Source organism: Ctenopharyngodon idella, chromosome 4 (genome assembly GCF_019924925.1).
Source record: "Ctenopharyngodon idella isolate HZGC_01 chromosome 4, HZGC01, whole genome shotgun sequence".
NCBI lineage: Eukaryota > Metazoa > Chordata > Actinopteri > Cypriniformes > Xenocyprididae > Ctenopharyngodon > Ctenopharyngodon idella.
This window is the reverse complement of record NC_067223.1, coordinates 5,757,501-5,773,566: the sequence shown is the minus strand read 5'-3', so window position 1 is coordinate 5,773,566 and position 16,066 is coordinate 5,757,501. Positions and strand designations below refer to the sequence as shown.

The 16,066-nt window shown below is 36.4% G+C and overlaps 1 protein-coding gene across 5 annotated transcripts in view; it reads right to left on the bottom strand.

Moving 5' to 3' along the window:
- The window catches only part of cacna2d1a (calcium channel, voltage-dependent, alpha 2/delta subunit 1a), an 84,634-nt gene that overhangs the window by 13,608 nt on the left and 54,960 nt on the right, over window positions 1-16,066 (bottom strand). For 3 of the 5 annotated variants that reach the window (XM_051891071.1, XM_051891075.1, XM_051891074.1), the window contains 20 exons: window positions 14,970-15,069; window positions 14,164-14,322; window positions 13,534-13,638; window positions 11,780-11,858; window positions 11,161-11,210; window positions 10,987-11,076; window positions 10,828-10,899; window positions 10,636-10,716; window positions 10,015-10,089; window positions 9,490-9,561; window positions 8,713-8,784; window positions 8,382-8,443; window positions 7,098-7,174; window positions 6,526-6,549; window positions 4,275-4,335; window positions 4,062-4,162; window positions 1,501-1,582; window positions 935-1,000; window positions 742-851; window positions 586-657 (listed from right to left, as the gene is read on the bottom strand). In XM_051891071.1, the coding sequence (XP_051747031.1) occupies window positions 586-657; window positions 742-851; window positions 935-1,000; window positions 1,501-1,582; window positions 4,062-4,162; window positions 4,275-4,335; window positions 6,526-6,549; window positions 7,098-7,174; window positions 8,382-8,443; window positions 8,713-8,784; window positions 9,490-9,561; window positions 10,015-10,089; window positions 10,636-10,716; window positions 10,828-10,899; window positions 10,987-11,076; window positions 11,161-11,210; window positions 11,780-11,858; window positions 13,534-13,638; window positions 14,164-14,322; window positions 14,970-15,069 (1,610 nt within the window). Of the gene's footprint in view, window positions 1-585; window positions 658-741; window positions 852-934; window positions 1,001-1,500; window positions 1,583-4,061; window positions 4,163-4,274; window positions 4,336-6,525; window positions 6,927-7,097; window positions 7,175-8,381; window positions 8,444-8,712; window positions 8,785-9,489; window positions 9,562-10,014; window positions 10,090-10,635; window positions 10,717-10,827; window positions 10,900-10,986; window positions 11,077-11,160; window positions 11,211-11,779; window positions 11,859-13,533; window positions 13,639-14,163; window positions 14,323-14,969; window positions 15,070-16,066 lie in introns of those variants that run through there. The other 2 variants (XM_051891073.1, XM_051891076.1) reach the window with 2 other exon arrangements.

The window sequence follows — 16,066 nt, the reverse complement described above, 5'->3', positions numbered from 1 at the left end:
TATAATCACCATATATAATTATTTCTCAGTCTCTTTATTAGAATATAACCAGAAAATACAGGAAATTTGTATGCATTATTAAAAAAACAGAAAAAAAAAAAAAAAGACTCCCCTTACACTTGAGCAATAGCAGGAACCTGGCTCTCTTAAACTTAAATGGAATGGAAAAGGACTGGAAGGCCAAGAAAACTTTCAAAATCTGATGAGAAGTTTTCTTCTTTGAGAAAATGAAAGAAGTCCAGGTGGTCACACTAAATACTGATTTTTGCTTAAAGAAGCTATTTTGTTCAGAATTTTTTAAAACATTTTGTGTATATATTATATATATATATATGAGCTATGTACAATAGTGCTGTAATAAAAATGATTGTGCGCACTATTTACTTATTCATTGAGTAAACAGAAAATCTATTAGTTTTTGAAAAGGCTATTGGTAGATTTTTCGAACTTAAAATACTGTCAGATTACTTGACCAGGCTGTTATGTTGGTTTATCACTACATACTTTGTTGTATCTTTCTATACCAGTGACTATCTATAGCATATTCCCATGGTAAATACTGAAACTACAACGTCAGACTCTCACCTGCTGGTTTAAGCATGAATTCATCAATTCTCAGGTCCATCGCTCTGCTCACTAAAACTGAATCTTGAGTTTCTGATAAAGAGAGGACAGAAAATGTATATTAATCCATAGGAAAAGTGGGATGTGCCTGTATAATGATCACAAACACATACTTACTATTCATTGTGAATGGCTCTGATGTAAATATATAAACATCATTGTCCAGACTTCTCTTGTAGAAACTAGAATCGTACGTTTCTGCCTCTTTGGTCCATTCTGGACCAGCACTGCAAAACACACACACACACAGAGACAATTTTAGTCTTATGGTCCTGCCTGGTATTCCTAAAACTTAAAAATATAACAGTACCTCGCAGGATAGACTCTAGTGACACCGCCATCTGTCGCCACAAACTTAGCCTTGATTCTGTCATTCCTGACAATCACAAAAATAAATAGGTTAAATTAGACCGAAAGAAGTGTACTCACGCCAATCAGTGTTTAAATGAATATATGAAGTTCACTGAAAATTTCTGCCAGCATTTAAGCTTCTCTTTTGTGGAACACAAAAGGAGATGTTTAGCAAAATGTACATGCTGCTCTTTTCCATACAATAAAAGCATACAGTGCCCAAACTCCTAAAAGGACAAAACAGCATCATAAAAGACTATTTTTTGATACTCTTTTGTCCATTTTGAAACTTGACAGCTCACTATATGCTTTCATTGTATGGAAAAGAGCAGCGTGAACATAGTTTAAAACCTTTTGTGTTCCACAAAAAAAAAAAAAAAAAAAGAAGAAGAAGGTCATACAGGTTTGGAACAACATGAGGAGAGTAAATGATGATGGGAATTTTATTTTCAAGTGCTCTATCCTAAGTTAAAATTAATGTGGCCTTGTTTTTTTGCATTTATAATGCAAATCGGTGCAACTCACAGTTCCTGTTCGCTCCAGTGTTTGGCCAGTTCAGCGGTGATGCCAGCGTCCAGCAGAAGTCTGTTTATAAGGTCCATTTTACCTGATGAACCACGCACAAATAAAAAGGCCTCAGTTAACATCTCGCCATCCCTTTAACATCACCAAGAGTATCAAAATGACTCTCATACTACAGGAGCAAAATCTAACGGAGGATCAATAGGCACAAAACTAAGCTTTACGTCATTCTAAGCTTCACCTTTGACTTGATAAATGCATAAACACCTGTTAGTCATGAGTAAGAACAGGCTCCACATTCTGACCTTTGAGGCAACCGATGCCAAAGCCATAAAGAAGTAGAACTTCATAAAAAAAGAGCGAGACAGCGACGCAAAAACTAGGCGGTGAGACGCGTCGGGAAAGTAACACGCAGATTAATTTTCCGAGACGTGAAACACAACTGTATTCTTCGGTGGTATGAAACGACAGTAAGTGTTCAAAGGTTTTTAGTTTTTTTTGGTGTGGGCATGTTCAGAACGTTTATAACATCGCACTGCAGTTCATTACCACAAAGCCTTTACGACAAAACACACACACTTCAGAAAGAGCAGCTGGTGTACAACTTTATTCCGCCCCCCTCTGCACGCAGCATGCTTTTCATTAGGACCTGATTGAGAGCAGCGCAAGAACACAATTCAACTGATCCGCCTGTGTTTGACAGCGAGGAAATCGTGGACTTAAAATACCAGGACTCTGTGACAAATAGCCACATAAATGAGCATTTACATTGCTATTGCTATTGTTATTTTGCTGGTTACAAAATTTTATTGTCTGTGCTCATGAGAAAGTTTCATTCTTTGACCGAAAAAAAGTCAAAATCATTGTCTGTTGGTGATTGTGAGTGAATTTTTGTTCTGTTGGATTTGTTAATTTGAGTTAAGTTTCTTGACCCTACCAAAATACCGGCACACATCCTCTCTCTCTCTCTCTTTTTTTCTGTGACATGTCCTGCTTTTCCTCTTTCACACGGGGTAATTGGTGCAGAATTGGGGGGTGGGCTTGTAGGTATAAAGTATTACAGCCAAACCTACACATTCAACACATGTGCACCAAACCAAGTGATTACCGCAGCACCAACTGATCCTGATGAGATCAAAGCGGCCTGTGGAGAGGAAGGTGAGGGGAGGGAGGTGTCTGTGTGTGGGGGCAAAGGGAGGAGGTTTACTTAGCATTAACACGGTCAACAAGAGAACAATAAATATAATTAGACTGAAACTGAAATCCACAAAACCCCTGATTTAATCAAGAAAAGGTGTATGAGAACAGCGTTTGATGTAGGGGGCACTGCCATGCTTTTAAACAGCAGAAGTAGTTTGACTGTAAATAAAAGTTTTCATTTATGCAAGAACTTAAATTGATTCCAAATGATTTTTTTATCTAACATCCTCAGTCTATGAAGTTTATTTTATTCTGTAATATTACTAAATTAAAATATGGCTATTACTTGATTTGTGCACTATTTACACATTATTTAGTATATATATATATATATATATATATATATATATATATATATATATATATATATATATATGTAAGCAATAAGATACGAGAGGCTGTGCTGTATCTTGAATAAGCAAGGTCGAAGGGCGTTGTTAGGCACGACGTGAAATGAAGTTCAGCATTATTTAGTAATACTGTGATGTAGTAATGCTCATAGTACTCTATTAAAACATTTTAAAAATTGGGTTTAGGGTTACTTGCTTATAATTATGCATAATTTACTATCTTTACTATCGTCAGTAACATGTACAACAAGGACGAGTGTTAACCAATGTAGTAATAAAAAATATTAAAGAAAATGTGTCACTACAGTAATTAATATATATATATATATATATATATATACACATACATACATATATATATATATATATATATATATATATAATATTTGAGTTTATTAAAAACTGTAATTGAAATATTAAGTAATAATATTTATAATACTATGTTAAAAACTATATCTACAAATTACAAAAAGTCTTAAATGTGTAATGGTATTATTTAGTAATATAATGTATTTATATATATAATGTTTAAAATACCATTTTAAAGTGCAGCAAGTTTGAACTCAAATGAAATTAAACAAAATTAGTTATAAAATATGTACACATTCATTAGCTAATAGTAACTACTACTTTTAAGTAAAGTTGGTCGATTACAGTAGTATTGCAGTATTGGGGAAACTTACTTTTAAAAGTAATGCATTACAATATTGCGTTACACCCTAAAAAAGTAACTAATTGCGTTACCAACTTTTTATGGAAAATAATGCGTTACATTTACATTTGGAAAACAATGTAACTTTTGTTACTTATTTGAAAAAGTAACTCAGATATTTTGTTGTAAATTAAAAAGTAATGTGTTACTTTACTAGTCACTTGAAAAAAGTAATCTGATTACGTAACTCAAGTTACTTGTAATGCGTTACCCCCAACACTGGTGGTATGAATCCCTGACCTTCAAGCTATGATACCACCACACTCACTGTTGCAGCCCAGAACGCTCCAGAGGATACTCACAATGCGGGTTGTTAGGGGTCTTTGTGTCAATGTATTGATTGAAGTCGATGAGAAATTGTGTGATGTTGTCACTCTGAGCTTTCAAGTCTGTGCAGTAATCTCTACAACATGGAAGATGAACATTTCTCAGAATCATATGGGGTTCAGAACAACATGAAGGTAAGTAAACAGTCACAGACTTTTTTGGGTGAACTATCCCTTTAAGAAACTGACCTGGGTGCTATTAATGTATATCCATACTCGTCAAATTTGTCCACCTGCAGGCTTTCAGAAACTGAAAGAAAATAACAGAAATCTGCTAGATCAAAGATCAATTCAATAAGTTCTGTCATTACAGCATGGTAAAATAATACAACACAGATATATTTAGAATAAAAACAGACCCCAGAACTTACAGGTACATTCAAAATAACCTGACAGTGAAACACAACTCTACAGACAGCAGGCCACTGCACAACAGCTTGTAAAAATATGTCTCTGAGCTTCTGTCTAGTTGTCTGCTGTGACACCCTGCTGTTCAGGCACACGACCTCACATACGGGTGGTCCAGAGAGAGAAAGCTAGCTGATTACATTTTATTAAAATAAGCACAAAATGATCAACTAAAATAGAAGGAAATAAATGGAAATTGTAAAAGTTTTAGGATTGTGTTAAATTGATTAAGATTCAGCACTAATAAATAAATAAATGTTTTTTTTTTTTTTTTTTTTTTTACATTAATGTCTCCTTTGAGCTATGTTTGTTATGTTATGTTTGTTTTTCCTGAAACCAGATGATGGACTCTCAAACATGGGAGAGGTCAGACGTTACATTCAGAGGGTTCAAACATGAAGGAAAAGACAAAAGGGAGAGAAAAACAGTACTTGCCTGTTTCTTCTGAAGGGTCAAATGCCGCAAAGAGGGAAAGGAGGGAGCGATTTACCAAGGAGAGGAGGGAAAGAGAGGCAGAAAAACAGGGTAAAACCACAGGGGTCAAAGGTCACCAATATTTTATTCACAGAACAAGCCTTGAATAAAAATATTGCATTCTGATTTAAGGTTTTCTGCTCATTGTAAATTGAAAGACAAGAAATGTTAATGAATTATGCATTCACATGAGCCAAGAAAGATGACAGATGGAGGGGGGCCAAATTTCATGCAGAAAATAATTATGAGTCACTTTAAAAGTGAAAATAAACGTTATTTGATTTGATATTTTGTGTGGCTAAACTGTCCAAATAATTTTTCAGGCCACAGTATTTTCAATTGATTTCCATTAAACTTTTCTTATTCAATCTCTGTGATGGTATCATGTATAAAAGGACAAAAAAAGTGGTAAAATATGAATTGAGGGGTGTAAAATATAGCTTGGCGGATGTGCTGTCACAGGGAAAAGCCGAGATCTGGTGGCAGACGAGTGATTAGTACAGACTGTTATTGCAGAACAGTAACGTTAGAAGCCTTGAAGTTGCACTGTCCTGTTAAAAGTTAAAAAGGGACACACACATACCACATCCACACCTGGACATGAACACGTGGACCCAACACACACACGGAAGAGATGCTTTCTAAAGAGCGAGGCCTGTATTTTGTTAAACCGGCCCTTTACGAGGCTTTGAAAGCATCCAGATGATTCAGAGAGAGCGGAGGGGCGGAGATAAAAGTACCAGTTCAGAGCACAAAGAGTCACACTCATGTCCTCTGCGGTTTCACCTTCCAAACCTCCAGGAAAACATCAACTAAACATCTCCTGATGCTCTCACACATACACACACATTCACAAAAACTAAGGCCCAGTAAGGAAATGTAATAGTCACACTTTATGACACTCATACCGTTGACTTACACAGTGAAGTTGCAAGGAGAGAACACATCTAAACTGCTTTTCTCAGCTGGGAAACATTTACACATGCAAAGCAGACACAGAAGTGTGAGAGTAGGTGTGTTTGTGCATTATTTTCTATGGTGACTGTGATTTAGATACTGTGAGTGTAGAGCAGGTGTTAGTATTAGAGATAGACCGATAAGAAAAAAAAATCTAAAAATCTAGTTTTATTTTTATATATATATATATATATATGGCAAATTGTTTAATATGTTTTTCTTTTAAAGAATTTCATCCTGTATTTTTTTTTTCATTATAATATCAGAACAGTTGGATCACCCTGACATTTTTTTACTTTAAAAATTCATTTTAATGTAAAATTTAAAACAAATTCATCATAGAAGATGTGTAGTCGTTGTATGTGTGTGAACTGCATTTTTGTCATGTAATTTTTGAATAAATTAATAGCCCGAACGAGTGCATACTATCAATAAAATGGGTTCAATTTGGATTAAAGTCTTTATTTACAATGAACAGATCAGAAAATCTGAAAGACGATTCCATCTAAACCTGGATATATTCACAAAAAACAATATCGGCCGATCTCTAGAGAGTATCACTGGACACTGTGAGAATGAAATACAGAAGGAAAATACTTGCCGGAATTTTCTGAGGGTCTCCAAGCTATAGACAGACAGGGAAAGGAGGAGGAGAGATGGAGAGAAAAACACAGAGAGAAAGAGTTTGGGGAAGGCAAAATAAAGGAAGGAACATGAGGGATTTCACAATATTTTATTCAACACCAGAAGCTTTGAATAAGAATATTGTACAGGAACTGTGAGGGCTCTCCTGAATGGAGGGGCATTTGATATTGACTTTCCTCTCCCAAAAGCCACATGAGAGAGGACGAGAGGGTAAACACGCGCAAAGAGGTGCATCTGGAAGAAACACGGGGTGTAATATGCACAGGGTGAGACGCTTTTGCCGTTTAAGGGGGTCGTCGTCCCGTCTGGCGAACGCTCTCGGAGACAGACCACAACTGAGGAACCATGCTGTTACATCTCCAGAGGAGGTGAGGGAGAGATGTCAAAAAAGAGATGTGAAATGGACGGAGGGCACAGGGTTGAGCTGTGGGGGGCTCTTTGGATAAAAACCAGGAGCTCACGCTATGGCTTGCCCAAGAGATTCCACTGAGTTTGAAAAAGGTGAGTGATGCTCCGGTGGGTACTTACATTTGGCCTGAGTGATGGTATCTCCTATAGTGGCCTTGATGTAGCTCACACTGTAATCGGGTAGAACTAAAGCAAGACTACAGAGAGAAGACACAAGAAATAAATGATAATGAAAAAGAAGTAGTCTTCCTGACATTATTTGAAATGAGAAATTAAAAGATTAGTTCACTTCAGAATTAAAATTTCCTGATAATTTACTCACCCCCATGTCATCCAAGATTTTTATGTCTTTCTTTCTTCAGTCAAAAAGAAATTAAGGTTTTTGAGGAAAACATTCCAGGATTTTTCTCCATTTAGTGGACTTCACTGGGGTACAATGGGTAGAAGGTCCAAATTGCAGTTTCAGTGCAGCTTTAAAGGGCTCTAAACGATCCCAGCCAAGGAATAAGGGTCTTATCTAGTGAAACGATCGGTCATTTTCTAAAAATAAAAAATAAAAAAATGTATATACTTTTAAACCACAAATGCTTGTCTTGCACTAGCTCTGCGATGCGGCACGCATTACGTAATCACGGGGGAAAGGTCACGCATAGCGTGACGTAGGCGGAAGTACTGCGATAGGGTGAAAAACTCCATGTCATTTTTTCCTCCAACTTCAAAATAATCTGACATCGTTTTACCTTTTTATGTAAAGGCCGTTTGACTTAGTCTTTGCACGTTCACTTTGTAAACACTTGCTCGGCACTCCCGCCTACGTCACGCGTGACCTTTCCAACGTTATTACGTCATGAGTGGCGCATCGCAGAGCTAGTGCAAGAGATGGGATCGTGTAGAGTGCTTTGAAGCTGTACTGAAAACTGCAATTTGGACCTTCAACCCACAGTGAAGTCCACTATATGGACAAAAATCCTGGAATGTTTTCCTGAAAAACCTTGATTTCTTTTCGACTGAAGAAAGAAAGACATAAACATCTTAGATGACATGGAGGGTGAGTAAATTATCAGGAAATTTTAATTCTGAAGTGAACTAATCCTTTAACACCCTGTGAAATCAAAATTGGTGTTTTGTAGCTTTTAGTCCATGCAGGTTGCAATTTATATATTCAAACTCAAATGTAGGAGATTTCACCCTCATCCTATTCATAAATTACTCTATTTTCTCTCATCTGTGTCCTTATAGAGGTATAATGTCTGTTGAATACAGTTCATTTTGACTTTGAACAGTGCCCTCTAGTGGCAAATATAAGAAACATTCATATGTTCACTTGTACCCCACAGAAACAAACACAACTCAACATGTAACAAAGATCAAAACAAAACAAAAAATTAAAACACATTCTCGGACCTGTAGTCTGTCTTGCTGACTGGAGCCCAAGTGTAGGTTCTGACGCCCCTGTCAATGTAACGCTGCAATAAGAATAAAATAACAGTTAATGGTTCAGTGAACCATTCATCTCTGTTTTTACCAACCACAATGTGTTTTGTGCTGGAAACGCATAAAAAGACAATTAATACATTTTAATGTTTGATTTTTAGGCCATTTTGTTTGCTTTAGTACAATTGTTACGATTTTAAACATTTTTTGTTGATGTTTCCATTTGACCTCCAATGTAAAATCTGGGTTCTGAAGTAAAACCAGCTGAGAAGCACTGCTTGTTTAAAGTATGCACAATTACCTTATCTTGTGACTTCATGAATGTGTGGAATCCCTTTTGACCCTTGTGACCATCTATCATGCTTCTTCTGATCTACAGACAGACAGAAAGTCAGACAGACAGGTGTGTCACCGATTGCTGTAAATATGTCACTGGATCTTCAAAAGCCGACACAGAGTATCACTTTTAACTAAAACAGGACATTGCTTTCATTTACTATTGTAATCTAATGTTCCGTTTGTAACTCTCAAGTGAGAAAATCAGTCATTTGGGCTGTGAAGTGAGAAAATGATATTTTTTATATTCAACATATTGTTATGAAATCACACAGGACTGAGAATTAACTTTGCTGTTTGTTGATGCTTCGATAATCACTTTGTTATGACTTCAACAGCTGTACAACAGAGCACAAGGGATGTTACCAAATTAAAATCAGACCAGCTTTGAATCTGAATGCTGATATCAGATTTTTGAGAACCGATCATCTATTCCGACTAGTTCATTTATAGCATCATATAAACATGAATGGACATCATAAGGAATGTTGTTTCAATCGCGGAAAGACGTCAGTACACACCATTTTCAAGTTCAAGTCCACCTACGTTAACCTACTAACTCCCCTGTCTGCTTTGTCGGACAAAATGACAGATTCGGCGTTATGATTGGTTAGATCGTCTGTCAATCAAACTCCTGGCGAAGGGTCAATTCAACTGGGTCCATTGACTTTCATTGTACGGGCAAAAAATATAATCTTTTCTGTCGTGCAGAAGAATGAACGTCATACATGTTTGCTCTCACCTCTACTTTCATTTCATCCTCTAGTTCTGCATCCAGGAAGTCCAACGTCACGGGTTCCTGAGACTTGAGATCCTGCAGACAAACAACAACAACTTTCAAAGCAATACCATAAATCAATACTGGTCAACACACCATATTTGTGTGTAAAAATATTTACGAATGAGTCACTTTTTCCTCGAAGAAGTGCCTAATGAGGAGCCGTTTCTCAGCATTCCTACTTTGTTCCATACAAAGTGTTCACTAATCCCATGGATCACTGACTAAACATTTACTAATTGTCATGCACGTGTTTTGAATAAATGCTCTCTTTGTCGTTTCATCTGTGAACTAAACAGAACGATTGTGTTTGGATTGAACAAATGATATTCATTACAAAAGACAGATGACCTCTGCGGATGTGGGTGGCCTGCATTATTTCATCATAACCTGTAGTGAAGGTTCTTCAGCCATGCACAACTGACCATACACACGGTTATGGGCAGCTATGTCTAAGAAGAGAGAAAGAAATATGAGTGAGAACCGTACCTTTGGCTGAAGGTTGGGATGAAGTAGCACATAGCCGTTGGGGTCAATGGCGAAGTAATATCCATTTGGCCCGAGCTTTATAGAACAAAAGACATGTGATGAAGATTCTGTAGCATTTGATAGGCTGTTTTTTGTTATTGTACCTTTAAGACTACAAAATGACATTTGTTATTATTGTATATTAATATATATTTTTAGCTATTTTAGTTTCATTCAAATAATTTTAAAAACATGAACATTTATTTCTTATTAAAACAATAAAACTTTATTACATAAAAACTAATCAAATAAGAATATTTAGGACATTAACCATGTGAACTCAAAAAAAGGCCAAAATCAGGCACAAAAGTTCAGATTTCCTTGCTTTCATTGAGCATGTATGTCTATATTTAAGATTTATCTTTTATTTCAAAAGAGTTGGGAAAATGATTTAACACGATATGACCTATTTAAATTTATTTGGCATTAAAAACAAATTAAAAAAAAAAAAGAATGCAGCAGCACTGAACTTGACCCAGCTGCTACAGTTCAATGCAATGGTTGTGCAAGTTCTTCGATGTTGCAAACCATCAGTCGTAAATAAAGAAGTGCAGATTGCGCCCACACGCTCTCACGCCTTACAGTGTAATGTGGAGTCAGTCTCTTGATGTCATCCAGAGACACATCTACGGCCATCACCCCCAGAATCAACTGGCTCTGGTTCTGCAATTGATAACAGGGACTTGGAAAACAGATCTGGTTCCACATAAGCTCATCTGATTCATAAGACAAACATGAATTAACTGCGAACACAAATGTGCCACAAAATACTACCTTAGTCTTGTCTCCACTGTTCTTGGTTTTATTGAACACTGGCAGAGTGCCTGTAATCACAAGGCCCAGCTCCTGCAACACAACCAACAGCCATTTAGTGCTTTTGAATCAGTCTAATTTAACAAATCTACTGATACAGATATATAAGAGTTGAAGTACCAGGGCATCCACGTAAACGTTGGTCCACTGCACATTTTTTGCTTTCTTGTCTGCTTTCACCATGGGTCTGCCCAACACATCCAAGTACTCCTGTAAGTAAAGTAGTTTGGTTACATTTATATATGATGCTGGAGAGAAGTCACATTTATGCACTAAAGTGTTGTTGTCATATACCTGGGTGTTGATCCTGATAGCTCCAATAGACGGAATCTCATAATAATAACCTGCAGGAAAACTTAACATCTTAATACATGATTATACAGTACTGTGCGAAAGTCTTGGGCATGTTAGTATTTTCACACACAAAAAAACGTTTTAAGCGAGTTATTTATGTTTTTTGCTGTAGTGTGTCAGTAGGAAATACAGTGAGATTTTTGTATGCACAGGGAGTCTGACAATAGCCGGTATGCTCCACACAGAGATCTGATCTCACCATCATCGAGTCCATCTGGGATTACATGAAGAAACAGAAAAAAAACTAAGATAGACTAAATCCAGAAGAACTGCGGCAATGTCTCCAAGACGCTTGAAGAAACCGACGTGCAAAGTTGTCAGACTCCCTACGCATACAAAAATCTCACTGGATTATTACAATTAATGGCAAAAGGAATGTTTGGAAATGTAAACTGATATTTCCTACTGACACACTACAGCAAAAGATATAAATAACTGGCTTAAAACCATTTTTCTGGGAGGGTGAAAATACTGACGTGCCTAAGACTTCTGCACAGTGCTGTTTACAGTATAAACACACAAAAAAGTCTCTAAATCATTAAATTTCAGTGTGTTTTACCTTTGTTATTGCAAGCCATCCATTGAATTGGTGTCTTATCATAGTTATGCTGGCCCACTGAAAAGGTGAAGATTCGAACCTGAGAGAAGAGAGAAACAAATGGATATTGATATGATTATAGTGGAAAAGTAGGTGTATATGTAGGTGTACATATTAGCTGTACTTTGGGGATATATTAACAAAACCTCCATTTGGGACATCTGAGTATACATATTCATTTCTAAATATGATATATAATTAAATATGATTAATTAAATAGTATAGCACACACACACACACACTTATCACCAGGGCTTCATTTATTTAATCAAAAATTCAGTAAAAAAACATTTTATTGTAAAATATTATTACAATTAAAATAACTTTTCTATTTTATTATATTTTAAAATGTAATTTATTCCTGTGATGGTAAAGCTAAATTTTCAGCATCATTACTCCAGTCTTCAGTGTCACATGATCCTTCAGAAATTCTCCTAATATTATTTCTTGGTGTTTAAGAAACATTTCTTCTTATTGTTACTGTTAAAAACAGTTGTGCTGCTTAAAATATTTGTGGAAACCATGATAAATTTTGTATGGGATTCGGTGGATAGAAGGTTCAAAAGAACAACATTTATTTGAAATAGAATTTTTTGTAACATTCTAATTTTCTTTGATGTCACTTTGATCAATTTAATACATATTTGCAGAAGAAAAGTAATAAAAAAAATAAATAAAAAAAAAATCTTACTGACCCCAAACTTTTGAACAGAAGTATATTTAGCTATACATAAAACTGTAGAAGTCTATGGTGTGCCCCAATTTATATAGCTATGTGTGTGCGTGTGTGTGCGTGTGCGTGCTAGGGTGGCCCTTATTTTTAAACTTTTGAAATCTTCTGCTCTCACCTGCCCAGTCAACTCTCCTTCATGAGAAATGGAAACAAACCAAATATCGCTGAGATTGGAGTACGTTTACCCGGAGCAGTGGGCAGCCATTATGCTGTGGCACTTGGGGAGTGATTAGGGGTTAGGTGCCTTGCTCAAGGTCCCTTATTTCCTGTCAGTGCTGGAATCGAACCAGCAACCTTTGGGTTACCTGTCAGACTCGCTTACCATTAGGCCACTAGGCCACAACTGAAATTGAAATTGGTAATAAAGACTCCTTCTTGCTTTCAAGCAAGTATACTTCATCCTGGATACGCAAAGTGGCCATCTGATATCAGAAACAGTCAAAATTTTAACAGTGAACGAAACCTTTGCTAATATCACCAATAAGATATCAAGTACCTGTTGATAAAAAGTATGCTTTGAGCATACCCTAAGTGACAAATTATCTGGATGAAATTTTGCATACATTACTTACTTCTAGTGGAGAAACAAATGAGGGGGTGAGAGGTTAACATTTCCCAAAAAAAAAAAAAAAAAAAATTACCCCCCAATAAGGGCCACCCTAGTGTGCCTGCGTGCGTTTTTGTGATTTATGAGGACACAAATTTGTATAATGACATGGGTATTACACTGGTACTACGACGTAAACATGCTTTATGAGGACATTTCATGAGTCCTCAAATTTAAAACAGCTTTAAAAACATACTAAACAATGTTTTATTAAAAATGTAAAAAGCAGAATGTTTTCTGTGATGGGAAGGTTTAGGAGTAGGGGTAGTGTAGGGGGATAGAATATACAGTTTGTACAGTATAAAAACCATTACGCCTATGGAATATCCTCACTAAGATAGCAAAATGTGTGTGTGTTTGTGTGTGTTTCCTCACCCTCTTTTCAGGGTTGAACTGTTCAAAGATCTCTGAAGCTCTGTCCTCCCCTCCGTCAGTGAACAGCATGATGATCTTATTACAGTTTGCTCTTGAAACATTCATCTATGAAAGGAACAAATCATATTGCATTCTGTAAGATTCTGGCCTTACAATAAGAGTCCAAATAAACCACCATGATGCCTCTAATATTCACTGTTGCTGTTAATAAAATTTGCTGCTGTCAAAAAATATCTGAATGCTCTGAAATGCTCTGAAAATGTTATTAGTGGAGTATATAACCAGTACAGGCCACAAGATGGCGCAATAAAGTAAAAATTGTCTTCAAACATTAAACTTGTTATCTGGCAGGAAGTTCTGTAATGCACAAAACCATAATCTTTGTATTTCTCAATACACACAATACAAAACATATTACATAACTTGTGGGTCACACATACAGTATTTGTATTAAAACAAACAAACAAAAAAAATCAACCACAAAAGAAGAGTTTCTTATCTGATTGACAAAAAAGTAGACTACAGTATATGTTGTGAAGGTAAATTTGTTACTTCTGAGGAGTAATATTTTGGCCCCATAATGTTTCTTCTTTCTTGTTTACTTATTTAAGTGCCATTATCTATTCTTACTGAGGAGAGCTGGTCAAAAGCCTCCTTGAAGCCGATTTTATAGTCAGTGGTGCCGTTCGCTGTGATCTTCTGTACTGCCTCCTTCAGAATCTTCTTATTGCGGACGTTCGCTTGAACCAGGTTTTCAAAGCAGGCGACCGACTTGGCCGAATTGTTGAACTGAAATCATAGGAAAGCATTGTGGTTAGTTGGTTAGTTCTCAGTAAAAATCTATGAAAATTGTGAGGTACAATATGTCTCACTCGCACACATGCAAGGACAGTTATGAAATCATTTTACATCATTCAGATTCAAGGCTTTGTTCGGTTCCACTATACAAGTCCCATGGCTCAGTGCCAGCAATACACTTAGAGCACTGTTGCCTAATTTCATTAACGTCAAGCTAACGTCACACAGCTGGAGTCAGGCCATAAAATACAAGCGCAAAGCTATTAAAGGAATAGAGGAAGAAAGTTAATTGAAAGTATACAAAACAACTCACTTACTTGAAAGCAGAATACAGAGTTTGTGATTTTTATTCCTGTCAGTGGTCTCACAAACAAAATGAAATAAACGACGCATTTCATAAATGAATTGCACAGCGTCTGAAGCAGAGCATGATGGGAAACATCAATAATTCTTTGGCCTGCCGCCTCAGCGGTGCCTAACTGAAACCGCAAAAAACTAACTATGACGTTATGGATGCTTGGAGGCTCAGTGCCTTTGTTTCCCTTCCAATTTTCTATTCCTACTCAGCAGGAATCCAGATTTTTGAGTTCATCATTCAAACAGACACTCACCAACACGCACATCTCCTGTATACTCACAGAGACGATGTTGACGTAATCATCATCAGAGAGGGTTTCCAGCATCTCACTGACAGACGTACGAATGAGCTTCAACGTCAGGCCCGACACACTTCCACTCCTAGAGAGAAGCACAGCATAGTTAGAACATGTTTATTACTATATAATTACTACGTTTTCAGTATAATTATAATTTTCAGTAATTTTATTTGACTTTGCTGAAACTAATACGATGAATGTCAGGCCACTTCTACAGAGAAGCACAGCATAGTTATATAATAATAATAATCTTTATTTTATATAGCGCCTTTAAAAGTTACATCTCAAAGCGCTTTAGAAGCAATACAAATAAATTGATCATACATATAACACAAAGAAATCACATAAAAGCTGTCCTGAAAAAAATGGGTTTTAAGGGCAGATTTAAAAACACTAAATGATTCAGCCTGTCTGATCTCAATGGGAAGAGAATTCTAAAGTTTTGGTGCACAAGAAGAAAAGGCCAGGTCACCTATAGAGCGTAATCGAGTAGGAGGAACAACTAAAAGACCAGAATCAGAGGAGCGGAGATCATGCCTTGGAGTGTAGACAGTTAGAAGTTTGTGACAAGTAATGTGGCGCCAAACCATAAAAGGCCTTGTAGGTCAGCATGAGAATTTTAAAATCAATCCAAAACCGAAAATAACTTTAAAACTGGAGGGATGTGCTCACTTGTCCTGGTCCTTGTCAGGATTCTAGCAGCAGAACTTTGAACAGACTGCAATTTATTTAAGGTATATTTAGAAACCCCAGCAAGAAGAGCATTACATTTACATTTATTCATTTCGCAGACGCTTTTATCCAAAGCGACTTCCAAGTGAGGAATAGTTTCAGACATTGCTTAGAGTAGCATAAGCTAGAATAGGGAGGGAAGAGAGGAAGTGAAAGCAGTTTTTCTTTTTTTTTTTTTTATTACAGTAATCGATGGGTGAAGAAACAAAAGTGTTGATCAATTTTTCAGCAACAGAGAAGGATAACATGGGACGTAGTCTTGCAAAGTTTCAGATATTTTTTTATTTTTATTTTTAACTGTGTTCTGGACATGAGGATCAAATGGTTTTGTTTTTTTTTTTTTTGAA